Genomic DNA, 16,451 nt, shown 5'->3' with positions numbered 1-16,451 from the left:
GGGAGGGGTCAGGTGGGGGCGAATGGGAGCTGGGGGGCGGGGGCGTGCAGGAGGTCGCGGCGGGAAAGCGCGAGGGAGGGGGGACAGGTAGAGTGAGAAGAGCTGGGGGAGGGGGGTTTAACGGTGGAGGGGGGTGAGTGTTAGGAGGTTTAGGAGATAAGGGAGAAAGATAGGAGTAGGGTTGAGAAGATAGGGGAGGGGGGTTGTAGAGGTGGGTGAGGGTGAGAGGTAGAGTGAGAGGATAGGAAGATAGGTAATAGAGGGGGTGAGGGAGGGGGGGAGAGATAGAGAAATAGATAGAGAAAATAGATAGATAGGGAAATCGATAGATAGGGAAATAGATAGAGAGATAGGAAGATAGGAGGAGGTGGAGAGTGAGGGAGTTAGATAGTGGGATAGAGAGATAGGTAGATAGGAGGAGTGAGGGAGGTAGATAGTGAACGGGTTAGATAGGGGAGATAGAGAGGGGGATGCGAGTGGGGGAGGGGGATGAGGCAGGAGGGCAGGCGCGGGGAGAAGAGGACGGAGGAGGCAGAAGAGCCGAAGTCAGAAGACAAGAAGAACAGAAGACAAGAAGACAAGAAGAACAGAAGAACAAAAGACCGGAAGGAGAGAAGAAAGGAAGATCAGAAGACCGGAAGGAGAGAAGAAAGGAAGACCGGAAGAACACAGAAGAACACAGAAGAAGATACAGAAAACGAAGAACAGAGGGCAGAAGACCACAGAAGAAGATGAGGAAGAAGAGAAGTAGAGTGAAGACGGGGGAAAGAAGAGTACAGAAGAAGATTACAGACGAGGAGCGAGGAGGAAGAACAGAAGAACAGAGAAGAAGAAAAGAAGCAGGAGCAGGAGAGAGGGTGAGTAGCGCGGGGCAGAGCGAGGGGCTGGGAGGGGGGGGGGGTACTTACTGTGAGGTGGGTCTCAGGAACTCCGGAACCTGGAGGAGCTGCAGCGGCAGGGGGAGCGACCTACCCTTGGGTCAAGGGTCGCTACCACTGTCGCGCAGCGGCCGCCATATGAGGTAGGAGGGGGGGGAGGGGTCAGGTGGGGGCGAATGGGAGCTGGGGGGCGGGGGCGTGCAGGAGGTCGCGGCGGGAAAGCGCGAGGGAAGGGGGGACAGGTAGAGTGAGAAGAGCTAGGGGAGGGGGGTTTAAGGGTGGAGGGGGGTGAGTGTTAGGAGGTTTAGGAGATAAGGGAGAAAGATAGGAGTAGGATTGAGAAGATAGGGGAGGGGGGGTTGTAGAGGTGGGTGAGGGTGAGAGGTAGAGTGAGAGGATAGGAAGATAGGTAATAGAGGGGGTGAGGGGGGGGGAGAGATAAAGAAATAGATAGAGAAAATAGATAGATAGGGAAATCGATAGATAGGGAAATAGATAGAGAGATAGGAAGATAGGAGGAGGTGGAGAGTGAGGGAGTTAGATAGTGGGATAGAGAGATAGAGAGATAGGTAGATAGGAGGAGTGAGGGAGGTAGATAGTGAACAGGTTAGATAGGGGAGATAGAGAGGGGGATGCGAGTGGGGGAGGGGGATGAGGCAGGAGCAGGAGGGCAGGCGCGGGGAGAAGAGGACGGAGGAGGCAGAAGAGCCGAAGTCAGAAGACAAGAAGAACAGAAGACAAGAAGACAAGAAGAACAGAAGAACAGAAGACCGGAAGGAGAGAAGAAAGGAAGATCAGAAGACCGGAAGGAGAGAAGAAAGGAAGACTGGAAGAACACAGAAGAACACAGAAGAACACAGAAGAACACAGAAGAAGATACAGAAAACGAAGAACAGAGGACAGAAGACCACAGAAGAAGATGAGGAAGAAGAGAAGTAGAGTGAAGACGGGGGAAAGAAGAGTACAGAAGAAAAGCGAGGAGGAAGAACCGAAGAACAGAGAAGAAGAAAAGAAGAAAAGAAGCAGGAGAGAGGGTGAGTAGCGCGGGGCAGAGCGAGGGGCTGGGGGGGGGGGGGTACTTACTGTGAGGTGGGTCTCAGGAACTCAGGAACCTGGAGGAGCTGCAGCGGCAGGGGGAGCGACCTACCCTTGGGTCAAGGGTCGCTACCACTGTCGCGCAGCGGCCGCCATATGAGGTAGGAGGGGGGGGAGGGGTCAGGTGGGGGCGAATGGGAGCTGGGGGGCGGGGGCGTGCAGGAGGTCGCGGCGGGAAAGCGCGAGGGAGGGGGGGACAGGTAGAGTGAGAAGAGCTAGGGGAGGGAGGTTTAAGGGTGGAGGGGGGTGAGTGTTAGGAGGTTTAGGAGATAAGGGAGAAAGATAGGAGTAGGGTTGAGAAGATAGGGGAGGGGGGGTTGTAGAGGTGGGTGAGGGTGAGAGGTAGAGTGAGAGGATAGGAAGATAGGTAATAGAGGGAGTGAGGGAGGGGGGAGAGATAAAGAAATAGATAGAGAAAATAGATAGATAGGGAAATCGATAGATAGGGAAATAGATAGAGAGATAGGAAGATAGGAGGAGGTGGAGAGTGAGGGAGTTAGATAGTGGGATAGAGAGATAGAGAGATAGGTAGATAGGAGGAGTGAGGGAGGTAGATAGTGAACGGGTTAGATAGGGGAGATAGAGAGGGGGATGCGAGTGGGGGAGGGGGATGAGGCAGGAGCAGGAGGGCAGGCGCGGGGAGAAGAGGACGGAGGAGGCAGAAGAGCCGAAGTCAGAAGACAAGAAGAACAGAAGACAAGAAGACAAAAAGACAAGAAGAACAGAAGAACAGAAGAACAGAAGACCAGAAGGAGAGAAGAAAGGAAGATCAGAAGACCGGAAGGAGAGAAGAAAGGAAGACCGGAAGAACACAGAAGAACACAGAAGAAGATACAGAAAACGAAGAACAGAGGGCAGAAGACCACAGAAGAAGATGAGGAAGAAGAGAAGTAGAGTGAAGACGGGGGAAAGAAGAGTACAGAAGAAGATTACAGACGAGGAGCGAGGAGGAAGAACAGAAGAACAGAGAAGAAGAAAAGAAGCAGGAGCAGGAGAGAGGGTGAGTAGCGCGGGGCAGAGCGAGGGGCTGGGGGGGGGGTACTTACTGTGAGGTGGGTCTCAGGAACTCAGGAACCTGGAGGAGCTGCAGCGGCAGGGGGTAGGTCGAATTCCGTCTGAAGGCCCTCGAAGGGTATAAAGGCGCTGTCTCTCCAAACGTCTCTCAAGTGTCGTATCCCTATTAGTGCCCACCGGGAAAAGCCTGTCAGTTTGTTCACTTCCTTCAAGTGATCGCCAGTCCAAAGTGGGGTACGAATGGACAGGGTCTCCCCGTCACCCAGGTAGCGATTGGCAATAGGGCAATCTTAATACATTCTCTTCCTAATAGAGATTGCTTTTCAGATAAACTAAACCACTTTCAAACAAATAGCTAGAGATTCCAAGCCATACAAAAAACACATAGCATCTTTAAAATCCCTGATGTTATTTTATATGCAATAAAAATTTGATTTTAAAAATTGATTCCTTGGATTTGCAGACAACTGACAGACAAGCATAAAATGTTAAGTGCATCACACGACATAGAGCTGTTGTTAAAAAATTCCCACTGATTTATTTTAGGAAAGGCAATAAGATGGTCTACATTACTCAGCTGTAGTCTTGTCAAAACATAGCGATGTTGATGATTTATCACCCATGTCAAATAGTGTTGAAAGTCTACTGGTAAAGTATGGGACATATAGGTTACCACTGTTTGTTTCCTGTCATTGGAATTTTCTTGCCTTTGCATCTAGCCTGGTTTCCTTCATTGCCGATATCCCCAACATTAAGATCTTGGCTGAATTTTCCATTCCTGTAAGACCTCATCCTGTTTCAAGAGTATTATTAATAAAAGACAGCCATGGGATTTTGAGAACATGATCCAAGGTTAGACAGTCCCGTATGATTACCTGTGTTAATTCCTTTTCCGGTCTGGCCCATACCGAATGCCACAAGGAGATGGGTTTAGCTGACCAAATATCATTCAGATGGTTCAACCCTACTTTTCTATGCATTATGGTAGACAATACAGAGGGAGGGTTACACAGCAAATGCCTTAAAAATTATTTTTCTCGCCTGTAATGAGTTGCTAACCTCATAACCCCACATCCCTCTGCCATAAGTCGCAGGAGATACGGCCTTTGCTCGGTAGATAGTAACCATCTCCTTAATGGAAAGGCTGCCCAGGTTACTAGAAAATCTAAAACAAAAAACTTGCGGACTATTTTCATCTGAAGTCTAGAATTATGTATACGGTCTGCCCGAGTGTCCTTTGCGGAGAAAAGCTCACCCAGATGCAAAAGGACTTAACATTCGCTATCTAGGCACCCTCAAGGTAAAAGGATCTTACATTCTTGTTTTTTCTTGCATAAGACACTAAACATTTTTTGAACTTATTAATTATCAATTTCCTGGAGTCCATAAAATCTGCAAAGGAGTCCATTAGTCTCCGCAGTCCTTGATAAATGTACTGAGTTATCCACATAAAGGAAAATGGGTACCGAGTGGCCAGCAATGATCAGTGCTTCGGCCTGCAAAGACTGTAGAGTTTCATCCACTCCATTTATAAACAAAGAGAATAAAAAATGGCCCAATACACACCGCTGTCATGCCTAATTCTAAAATGGGTGTCAATTCACTGTTGGGGCCAAACCAAACTTTTGTTGAAAGATTCTCATAAAACTGTGCAAGGAGTCTAACAATCTCCATAGGGGCCCTGTAAGAGAGCAATGTATGAAACAATGTAGAATGATATACTAGATCAAACACACTAGAAAGTTCTGCAAAGCACAAATAGAGCAATCCTGGCTTGGCTCTTGTATTCTTCCGATTAGGAGTTCAAGGTTTTGGCATTGCTGCACCATCCCAAATCCTTTACTGAATCTGTACTGGGCCTTTCTCAGAATGGAGTTGTCAATAGCCTAGTCCTCTTGTCTCTATAAAACATCCCTTCCCAGGAGTTTTGCTTAGGAGTCCAGGAGGGAGATGAGACAGTAATATTTCCGATCGGCTTTATCACCTTTCGTATATAGGAGCACTATGACCGACTTACCCCAAGAGCAAAGGAAAATACCCCTAGCTGCTGCTTTAAAAATGTGTCTCAGTATTGGAGTCCATAACTCTCCAATTCCTATGAAGGCATCGGCTGGGACTTCATCATGTCCAGGGACTTTTCCTTTCGCACACTTACACATTGCATATAGTTTGCCTAGTAAATACTAGTGTGGAATGTTAGAAGAATTAGGGTTCTTAGTTAAGTTAGATGGAACCAATATTGGAGGCCTCAATTCCTTAGCATGTACAGGGTCAAACATCCTCTCAAAATGGTCAACCTAGGCCCGTAGAGGGACAAAAGATGTTAAAACGGGACCAGTACCATTCTTAAAAAAAGGGGTATCAACAGTGCTCCAAATCAGTGAGATGTTATTGGTATCAGCAGCCTGAGCCAAACTCTGCTATGTCCTTTCCCCCAGATCCTCTTTCCTGGCCAATAGGATCTTGTTGTACTTTTTCCTTAAATGCTTAACAGAAGTATAGTTTCTTGGAACCTGGTGTAAAGCAGACCTCAGCTGTTTTAGAGCCTGAGGGCCATATTTATACTTTTTGACGCAAAACTGCGCTAACGCAGATTTGCGCCCCAAAAATTAGCGCCGGCTAACGCCATTCTGAAGCGCCATGCGGGCGCCGTATTTATTGAATGGCGTTAGCCGGCGTTAGTCAACCGGCGCTGCCTGGTGTGCGTGAAAAAAAACCACGTACACCAGGCAGCGCCGGCGTAGGGAAAAATGGCGTTTTGGCGTCCCAAAATGGGGCAAGTCAGGCTGAGGCAAAAAAATCGTCTTAACCCGATTTGCGCCATTTTTTTTTGGCACCCAGACGCCATTAACATGACTCCTGTCTAAGCAAAGACAGGAGTCATGCCCCCTTGCCCAATGGCCATGCCCAGGGGACTTCTGTCCCCTGGGCATGGTCATTGGGCATAGTGGCATGTAGGGGGGCACAAATCAGGCCCCCCTATGCCACAAAATTTTTTTTTTTTTAAAACTTACCACAACTTACCTTTTCTTCCCTGGGATGGGTCCCTCCAGCCTTGGGTGTCCTCCTGGGGTGGGCAAGGATGGCAGGGGGTGTCCCTGGGGGCTTGGGAGGGCACCTCTGGGCTCATTCTGAGCCCACAGGTCCCTTAACGCCTGCCCTGACCCAGGCGCTAAAATCCGGCGCAAATGCGGGTTTTTTAGTCCCGCCCACTCCCGGGCGTCATTTTTGCCCGGGAGTATAAATCCGACGCAATAGCATCGGAGTCATTTTTTAAGACGGGAACGCCTACCTTGCATCTCATTAACGCAAGGAAGGTGTTCACGCAAAAAAATGACGCTAACTCCATGAACTTTGGCGCTAGACGCGTCTAACGCCAAAGTATAAATATGGAGTTAGTTTTGCGTCGAATTTGCGTAAAAAAAAACGACGCAAATTCGGCGCAAACGGAGTATACATATGCCCCTGAGTGTTTTTGTGATTAATCCATCCTTGTTTAGGTGGGAGCCATGATTTTACTAGGTGGACCAAGAGGGAATTAAGGGACACAGTAATCTGTTCAAAGGCTAAAACCAAGGTCTTATCACCCATGTCAAGGTTTAAACATATTTCAAATTTATTGGACAATTGAAATAGAAGTTTCCCGAAAGTACACTTGGGATCAATTCCCATCCATTCAATGCGAACTCTGTTAGGTCTTTTAGGAGTAATATGTGGAATCTTTGCATGGGCGGTAGTTACCTTTTATTAAAATAGGAAGGACTAAAGGGTTATGATCACTGACTACTGCTTGTTGAACCCTAATACTAGAGACCCTCCGATCAAGTATTGTGCTAGTCAGAATGTGATCAGTCAAAGAATGCTTGGACCCCCTACAAATGTGTGTGTTTGTGTAGTGCCCAGACTCTTGGTTTCTTCCAGCAACAGTAGATCATACTTATGCAGCATGGTGTTCAGACGGTCCCCATACTCACAATGTTGGAAATGCAAAATACCCTCACCTGCCCCATTTGTAAAACCACACACCTGCTTTGCTAGATCGCAACATCTCTGAATATTAAAATCCCCTACTCATATGATGGGGCAAGAAATATTAAATTGTCTGAGAAACATATCAAGGTCAGATTCCAAAGCTCTCCCAATCTCCCCAAGTGTAGAGTCAAATACATTGTTGTCATAGTTGATAATAATCACATCAGAACCCCCTTTAAAATTCAACCGTACTAATTGATAATAGGCAGAGGACGTGTCATATCATTTCATCTTCACTGGAAGTAAATTGGAAACCAGCACCTGAAGACCACCCTTCACTTAACCAGCCGGAGATGGGGTAGCTGAGGTAATACCTGAGGTAAAACCCTCAATGTGCTGGGGATCCACCTGCCATGTTTCTTGGATCCATATTACGTGTGCAGTAGGGGTGATATTAAGCCACTCATGGGCATTTAGGGCCAGATTTATGGAGCCCTTGTGCCGTTCCAGCGCCACATTAGTGTCATTTTTATTTAATGCAAATGTGGCGTTGGTAGGTGAAAAACACTGCACCATATTTACAAAGTGGCGCAATGCATGCATTGCACCACTTTGTAAACCCTTGCGCCACATAATGCCTACGCCAGGTTTAATCTATGCAGGGGGGGGCGTTCCGGTACTGGGGGGGGGGGCGAAAGAAATGGTGCAAAGGAATCTATAAGAATCCTTTGAGCCTTTTTTATCAGCATTTTTTAACACCTGCTAGGTGTAGGCGTTAAAAAGAGGCTCCCATTGATTACAATGGGCATCTGGGTGCTTTGCAGGATTAGTGTCATCATTTTCAACGCTAGTCCTGCAAAGCGCCGGACTAGCATAAAAAATTATGATGCTAGTCACGCTAACTACCACCATGATGCGTTGTATTATAAATACAGCGCTACCATGGTGTCGTTAGGGGGGCACTAAGGGACGCAAAAAAAGTGGCGCTGCACTAGGTGTAGCGCCACTGTTCCTAAATATGCCCCTTAGTTTATTCTCCAACCCTGCAACATTCCATGACACAATGTCACAGACTCCATTATAACCTTGTTGGGGCATGGGATTGGTTATATCAACCTGACTAGGGCACCTCCTGCTGCCTAAGGAGTACATGGGCATAGCTGGATCTACGACAACAGCTGGGTGCTCATCAAGTGTGTCTATATCCTCCAATTCATTCAGTGGCTCAAAGTGGTTTGAAAATATAAGGTGAGAATCCTTCCTTCCCACTGAAGAAAAGTCTTGAGGAATGGGGAGCTAAGCCTACACGACCCTGAGATAGATGTCTATAGAAAAAGCCTAAAGGTAGAAGTGATATATTAAACTCCGATTTTGAAGTAAAAAAGGGATCGTGTCGAATCTTCCCAGCAAACCGGGAGTGCCTAATATTTATGAAAACACTATCTCCTGTAAATTATTTTTTGGCGGGCCCAATCCAGCCCACCCTCTGTGTCAGCAGAATTTGATCTGCCACTGATATTTGGAATATTGATCTAGACTGTAGTGCAGGGCCTTATTCATTAGTTGAATGGGTGACTCCACTAAGCCCTCTGATAGGGGAGGAACGTTTGCTATGATAGCTAGATAGGGGCAACAATCAGTGGGTAGATTGATCACATTCATGTAGGGGCAGCCAGTCCCTCTATCTTGCAGCCCTCTGGTTACCAATGCCTGAAGTGAGTTCCCCATTACAGATGTTGCTTTCGGAGGCCTATCCGTTGGATTAACTGTATTAATAACATTTTTGGGGAAATGTGTTGTGTAGCTGGCCTACGATCGAGGGTCTAAGCATACCTTATTCCCCCTGAAAGTGATTGAATTAAATTACTTTTAATAAATTATACACAACAGTTGTAATAATTATTAATACACAATTTTAGAAAAGTAATTTCTGTATACTTTACAATAGGTAGTCTCTGCAATGCAGTCAGGATGGGGAGTCTCTGCATGTTAAAGTTTAGGGAAACTCAAAATATAAAAATATTTTGATGATACTTATATTGAAAAATAATTGTATATATTTATTTTAAGTACATAACTACATTTAAAAAAATGTTACAGTGCTAATAACTTACTTTTGAATTAAATATGTTATTAACGTGAGTGTCATAAATAAAAATAACATAATTTTTATGATGTTGAAGTTAAAAAATAAATTCCCATGTAAAGTAAAAAAAATGTTTTTGGCCTTGGTAATGAAGATGTCTAAGTCTACACATTTCAGTAACATTACATTCCGATTTTGTGGATATCCTAAGGTAGTAAAGTTATTAAAAAAATGCAAGAGTAAATTTATACTTCTAACTTTCTCACAAGTATAACTTACCTTTGTGAATCACCCTGTTAGTGTTCCCTCACATTTTTTGTTTCTCAGAAACACAACCACCAAGCTTTGTTTCTGGAACACACTCATTGTTTCTGTGGGCGCTGGGAATCCCTAAGTTCTCCAACCCACGAAAACACCTTAATAGCACAACCATGGTTGGATAGTTCGGGACAGTGTTAAACCTCAGTTTCATTAGGCAAAATATCCAGAGACAGGGCATTATATACCATATCAAAAAACCAAGTAATTAAGTGAGGACAGACTGTGAAAGCTGAAATAATTACTAATACATTTGCGTTGATTAACTGTTAAGAATTTGCATGAATTAGGATAACGTACAGAAATAATGTGTCATGGAAAATGTGCCCACTGATGTGGTCGCCATGAGTTTGACGTAAATTAATAAGGAGCTTATGTTTATAGTCTAAAGGGTGTGCCCACGTAGAAGAAAACTTTATTAGTAGGTTGTACTGACATAATAGTACTATGTGTTTGCTTAAATAATATTAGGCATTGATTAATCACAAGGTTTGGGGCCTAGTCGACAGAGCCTCATGTCAGGTTGCACGACGATATTAATTAAATAAATGTACATGTTCTGTGAAAGCAGAGAATTAATATTGTCTACGGTCTACACAGAGCTGACCAAGCGATTTGTAAGTGTCTTAAACATTCTCATGAGATCTGCCTGTTAGAATGTGTTGCAATAGAAATAGATACATTGTAGGTTTGATGCGTGAGAAGAAGCTGTCCCCATGCTCGAACAATGGCTGCACTGACTAGAGCTTGGATTGAAATACAAGAGTTACCGGACGATGGGAGCAGAAGAAGAGGAACCAATCATCAATGTGCAGAAGACTGCTTTGTTATATTTTAGATATAGACTTAATTCCTATTGGGTTGACTGTAAACATATGATTTTCTGACCAATGACGTTGTAAGAAGATGTTTTATGCGAGTTAAACTTAGCCATTTTCACTTAGAGCAAGCAGTTCCCTTCCTGATTTTCTTCGAGGCAGTCCCTTTCCTGATGCCTTTGAGATCTGATCCTGATTCCTTAGAGTCCCCTCTTTCCCACTCCTGTCAGAATCCTTTGTGGAGCACCGCTGTTCCATGTATTCTTTAATTGCGAAATACTGATTCCTTAGCTTAATGCATGTAGAGTGGTTCAGCTAACTTAGAGCCCCACCGTTGCTGAGCCATCTCGTTCCCCTGTCCTGTTTCTGATGCTGACCAGACAAATGTTCAACCGACTAAGAGAATCGCAGCTTGCTGACCCATTTTAGGAGAGGTTGTAGGTTTTGTTCTTCACTTTCTTTTGGTCTTTGTTGTAGGTTTTGTTGTTTGCTTTCTAGGTTCCAACCGCCATTTCGATAGGGCCATAGTTAGATGTTTTCCAAATTAACTTTTGACTAAAATTGCTTTTGCATGAAGCCCAAACATGCTATTATAGGCAGGTTAGTAAAAATGTCCCAATGTGCTGATACATGTTATTAACAAAGAATTGATTTGGTTCACCTGTTTGAGCCTAGATGTATACTATATCCGTATTTCTGTTATTGATTTGTACTGTAACTCTGGAGTGTTTGACTATAAATGAGTTAACTAAATTGAGATTCTTTAGACGCTTTGGTCAACCTGTGTTGTATGTATACATTTGTCATTTGGTTTTGGGATTAATATAAGTGATATTAGCATTGTTAATCTAGGGAAATAAACATCCTAACTTTACTAAAAGGTGTGGTTATTCATGGCCACTTGGGTCATGGTGCGTAAAGATTACTGACTCCTAAAGATCGATGGTGTTGATTGTTTATGTTTTATATTGAAGGGATTGAAGCTGTGAGCAATGGTGGAATTGCTATAAGCGTAGTCAAAAGGTCCATCAAACCTCTAATGCGTCCCCTTATCGACTAATTATAAAGGACCAAATAAGGCCAGACGCGCTCACAAGACTCAATAAGTGAGTTCTAGGGCAGAATTAGAAAATGTAAAAAGATTTATCACAAAATTTAAGGAGTTGAATACAGAAATCATAAGTGATCATTGCCATGAAGGCTCCGGATAATAGGGCAATACAGAATAATAAGCATAATCAGAATCATTCTAAGTCCCAATCAAGGTGCAAATTCAGTACAAAATTGGGCAGTATCACTAGTAGCATGAGAAAGGTCTCAGGAAAGTTCTGTCTCTTGTTTACATAGTAAATCTTCTCATAGAACATAACTAAAACTCCAAATTCATCATGGTGTGAGCAAAGAATTATAATTTGGGCAGTTCAGAATACAGTTTTATTAGATGTCATATTACCATCTAAGCGCTGTCCCATTACGTTACATTCAGCCCTTCTATGCAAATGTCATCTGGAAATGGCAGGACAAACTAGTTACAAAAACAATAGCAAAATATTGTGAATGAATGCAATACAGTGAGCTAGCACAAAAAACGTGAATGGTTGCAACATCACTGAGCCCATGTTGGAAAGGTTTTCTTCAAGCGAGAACAAAATTAACAAAATTAACAAACTTTGCTTGACTGTGTGCAGAAGAAAGAATAAACAGTGAACATACAGGGTGAGACATACATTTTAAACAAGACGGCGTCCAAACTGCACTGCAATTATTACAAGATAGACCGGTTACTGCAGATGTTTGTAATACAACTGTAATCAGTTGTCTTTTATCAATTCTTTCATTTTGTGATGCAGGGTTGACCAGACAAGTCCAGTGCTCCTGGATGACCCAGTACTTTTAAAAATTGGCCAGAAGTACAAGAAATCTTCAGCCCAGGTTGCTATGCGCTACATTCTTCAACAGGGTGTTGTAGCTCTGGCTAAGAGCTTCACTCCAGAGCGCATCAGACAAAATATTCAGGTGAGTATATGTGTGTGTGTGTATTTAGAAAGTGCAAAACAACATGAGGACGTGAACTGGATGTTACAATTCCTTGCAAAGGATGGGGGAATGTAGGATGAAGGGGGAGACAAATGCCAATCGAGCAGTCGCGGCTCGCGTTGCATGGAAGGGGCGGCATGGGGGAGAGGTCGAGGAGGTCTCCAGTAGGAATAAAAATTAAATTAAAAAAATAATAATAAACAGACACTTACCTCCTCTGTCGCACCACTCCTCTCCTCCGTCGCTGCAGCCAGGCACAGGCTCCCAGCCTGACCTGCGGCCAATCCTGACACTGCTTAAAGCTGGAGAGAGAGAGAGAAAGAGAGAGAGAGAGAGACAGAGAGAGAGAGAGAGACAGAGAGAGAGCCTACTGCGCATGTGTGCTTTGCTGGCCCGGGATGGCTGGCCAAACACACATGATCTCCAAGGGGGAGTGCTGTGCACTCCCTCTCACTCCTCGTCACCCCCGTGGCCCCTCCTCTTTTTAAGGAAACAATAATAAATACTGTTTATTATCGTTTCCTTGTAAATGTTTGCAGCTGCTGGCGAGCGGGGGGCAACGCTCCTCCGCCCAAATGGAGGAGCTGCCCCTGCAAATGAGGGAGGTGGAGGGATAGAGGATAGACAACAATGGGTGGATGCAAAGAGGTGGAATTTACATCAATGGCATAATTTACTGCAGGGGAGAAGGGATTTTCTTGTGGTATTGGATATTTGACACAGAAGTCCATCCTTGTTGTGATTTTTTTTTTTAATCGACAAACTTTGACTGTGACCAGTCAAGGAAATCACCCTCTCTAACATTAGGGGTGCTTTGAATGGAATTTTTTCCTCATTAGAGAGAAGCAGTTTAAAGCCCCAAGGCCAAGATTTAAGAAGGCCTAGTGCCTCCTTGCGCCACATTAGCATAATTTGTTTAAGCCTATGCGGCCCAACGAGGCCAAACTTGCTAAGCCAGATTTACAAAGTGGCGCAATGTATGCATTGCACCACTTTGTAACCTCTTGCACCACATTATGCAAGCACCAGGCATAATGTATGCTAGTGTGGTGTTCGCCCACTAGGGGGTGCTGAAAAAATGTCGCATGGAAATCTAAAAGATTTTGTTGCGCCATTTTTTGCAGTACTTTTAATGCCTGCTCAGAGCAGGTGTTAAAGGGGGGCACACCAATTTTCATAATGGGCCTCTATGTACTGTTCAGGGTTAGCTAAGCCTGAAAGGTATATCAATAGCGTAAAAAATGTTGATGATATTGCCCCTTACCCTGCACCATGGTGTACTGTATTTTAAATATGGTGCACACATGGTTGCGGTAGGGGGCACAATTTTTTCTTAAATCTGCCCCCAAGAATCACTGTTGCCCCTATTCAATTTATTAATTCTAGGGTCACATGACCACTCCCTCTTTAAGGACAGTTTAAAATGCCCACTCTTGAAACATGTTGTTATTTCTTTCTGTCTGACCTTCTTTCAGCACTGACTATGCTGAGCACATCACTAGTAGACAGATGATCAAAAGGAGCTCACAATCAACCTCTTAATAAACCAAGACACTGTATTGACCAGCTCACTCACTCTGGAGAGAGGGATTTTTTATAATAGTGTGAAAGGAAGAAAATCCGTGGATGTGTGTTTTCACTGGGAGAATCTACTGCAGCCATTTTATTTTCATTCTGTTCACCAGTGCATTATATAAATAGCAATAACAAATAGCAACTTTATTAGTAAACAAATCAGAAACAGGTGAATTATGAAAACCGGTTTTGTATGGGCTGTTTACTTCTAAATCAGGTTTATAACTTCTATCACGTTATGAAGGTTTGTATTTGTCATCTCTAGCAAATGGCCCTAGAGACATTAACTCTAGCCCTCCTGACTAAGGCACCCATAATTTTAGCACCAGCCCTGATCTGTCCTTGGTGAGCACTACTTATGCTTGCATTGGAACGAGTATTAAAGTATGCAAAAAGTGACGTCTGGAATGCTTGACTTAATCTCAGCCACTGGTAATTACTCGGGCCGCATCGCAATCCATCATTATTTTACACAGCATGCCACCTCAGTTTATACCCAGCTATATGAAAATCAGTCTTGACCCTGCTCCAGTGGGAACAGTACAGCCCGAACTGCCACACCAGGCCCTCCCTGAACCAGAACACAAGCAACTCGGGAACAGTTTCACCCTTACTATGAGCTCATCAGCCGATTATAGCTCGGTTCCAGTGACACATTGTGCACAGGATCCATGTCTGGGCATACCCATCCCACTTACGGCGACATACTAACGTACACAAAAAGTGATGAGCCCATAATAAGGGTGACATTGGAAGAAGGATGCCTGTATTCATGGAGGACCTGGTCTGGCAGTTTGGACTGGACTGTTCCCATGAGGAAAATGGTCAAGGCTTGTTTGCCTATGGCTGGGTCCAAACTGAGGTGGTATCGTGGGTGAAAAACGATAGGTTGTGATGCAGCCTGAGTGATCGTTGAGATTAATTCAAGCAGTCCATCCATCACTTTGTTTTTTGATGCCCTACATTGGACCTAGAGCATTTTACAAAACTGCCCATAAATTCTTCAAACATTGCACATTTAAGATTCTTGGTGGTTGCCAGAAGTGGTGCCTGTTACACTTCCATTTGCTGTGGTATAATAGGACACGGCTACCAAATGACATCCTTTTGATGTCTGAACATTAGTTTCCATTCATGTTTAGAAACAAAAGGTGGCTTTTCATTCAAATTTGGGAAGGTAGTGAGCTTTGATGAATCTGTGCTGCTGTAATCATTGAAGATGAAATCTCTTCCCCCAACAGCTCTTTGACTTTCATCTGGCCCCTGAGGACATGGAAGCCATTGATGCACTCAACAAAGACATGCGCTACGTGCACATGAAAAGGTATGCTATTTAAAGGGTTTTTGGAGGAGGGGTTTGAAAAAGAAGGGAGAAGATGCATTGGCTCTTTGTAGGGTGAAACAATGTATCATCAGACATACTCAATAGTATATTTTAAAATGAATTGGGCAATGGGACAAGATGATACATCCACTGGTATTTTTCTAGATGCTGATCAAATGCTGTGAATGAAAAACTGTATTTCCAAGACGCCCTTTTTAACTACTGAGGATAGACTTGGTGAGGTTGGGTAGAGGAAAGAAGGCTTAAAAGAAGATTTAGGGGGTCATTACGACCCCGGCGGTCGGCGGTAATATGGAGGAAAGTACTGCCAACAGGCTGGCAGTAGTTTCCTCCATATTATGACATTAACGGTTTGGCTGAAGCCACGGCGGTAACGGCCGCCGGGCAGGAGATATCAATCTCCAGCCCAGCGGCCGTCACTATACCACCTGCGGGATTATGAACCCACCTACCGCCATGGTTTTCGTGGCTCCCTTACCGCCACAAAAACCATGGCGGTAGACACTATCAGTGACAGGGAATCCCTTCCCTGTCACTGATAGGGGTCTTCCCCGCCCCGCTCCCCAGAGTCCCCCCTTCACACACGCATACACACACCCATTCCCACATTCATCAATGCATGCATACATCCACTCCCACACACATCTGCACACACTTTCATACATACACGCATTCACACATCCATACATGCACACACATTCAACACGCAACACATACCCGCATACATGCATGCACAAACATACACAAACACCCCCCCACACACACACACACAACACCCCCACCCTCCTCCCCTGTCGGAGCACCCACTTACCTGTGTTTAGGGGGTCCTCCGGCAGGAGATGGGACGGGGCGCTGCTGCCACCAGCAGCGTCCGCCAGCAGAACAACGCCAGGCCGTATTATTGGTCATAATACGGCCGGCGGCGGTCTACTGGTGTGGCGCTGCAGGGCCACCTTACCTCCATCCGCCAGCATGGCCACAGCTGGATTGCCGCCATCCTTCTGGTGGAAATCCGTCTGTGGTCAACATACAGCGGACGGCTGGAAGCCACAGCGACAGTCTTTTGGTGGCTGTCGCCGTGGTGGTAGGCGGTTTTAACTGCCAATGTCATAATGAGGGTCTTAATATGCAACAGGGGAACAGTTATTGCTGGTTTATTGAATACATTTTGAGTTGAATCTATTGCTTTTTGTAGGATATGGGATCCTACTTCTGAGTGCCGACGATTAACAGCTGACTAACAAAGTTATGAAGATGTGATATAGCACAGCAGCCGCAAGTGCAAATTATAGGCTTTACAGAAATCGAATATT

General features: G+C 44.7%; 1 protein-coding gene across 1 annotated transcript in view; it reads left to right on the top strand.

The window, feature by feature from the left end:
* The window catches only part of LOC138287475 (rho crystallin-like), a 383,283-nt gene that overhangs the window by 365,248 nt on the left and 1,584 nt on the right, over nucleotides 1-16,451 (top strand). Inside the window, exons 8-9 of the mRNA XM_069227917.1 lie at nucleotides 12,032-12,197; nucleotides 15,035-15,117. Of these exons, the coding sequence (XP_069084018.1) occupies nucleotides 12,032-12,197; nucleotides 15,035-15,117 (249 nt within the window). The remainder of the gene's footprint in view (nucleotides 1-12,031; nucleotides 12,198-15,034; nucleotides 15,118-16,451) is intronic.

The sequence above is a fragment of the Pleurodeles waltl genome, chromosome 4_1, assembly GCF_031143425.1.
Source record: "Pleurodeles waltl isolate 20211129_DDA chromosome 4_1, aPleWal1.hap1.20221129, whole genome shotgun sequence".
Taxonomy (NCBI): domain Eukaryota; kingdom Metazoa; phylum Chordata; class Amphibia; order Caudata; family Salamandridae; genus Pleurodeles; species Pleurodeles waltl.
The sequence above is the reverse complement of the archived record's forward strand: the minus strand, read 5'-3'. Positions and strand labels throughout refer to the sequence as shown.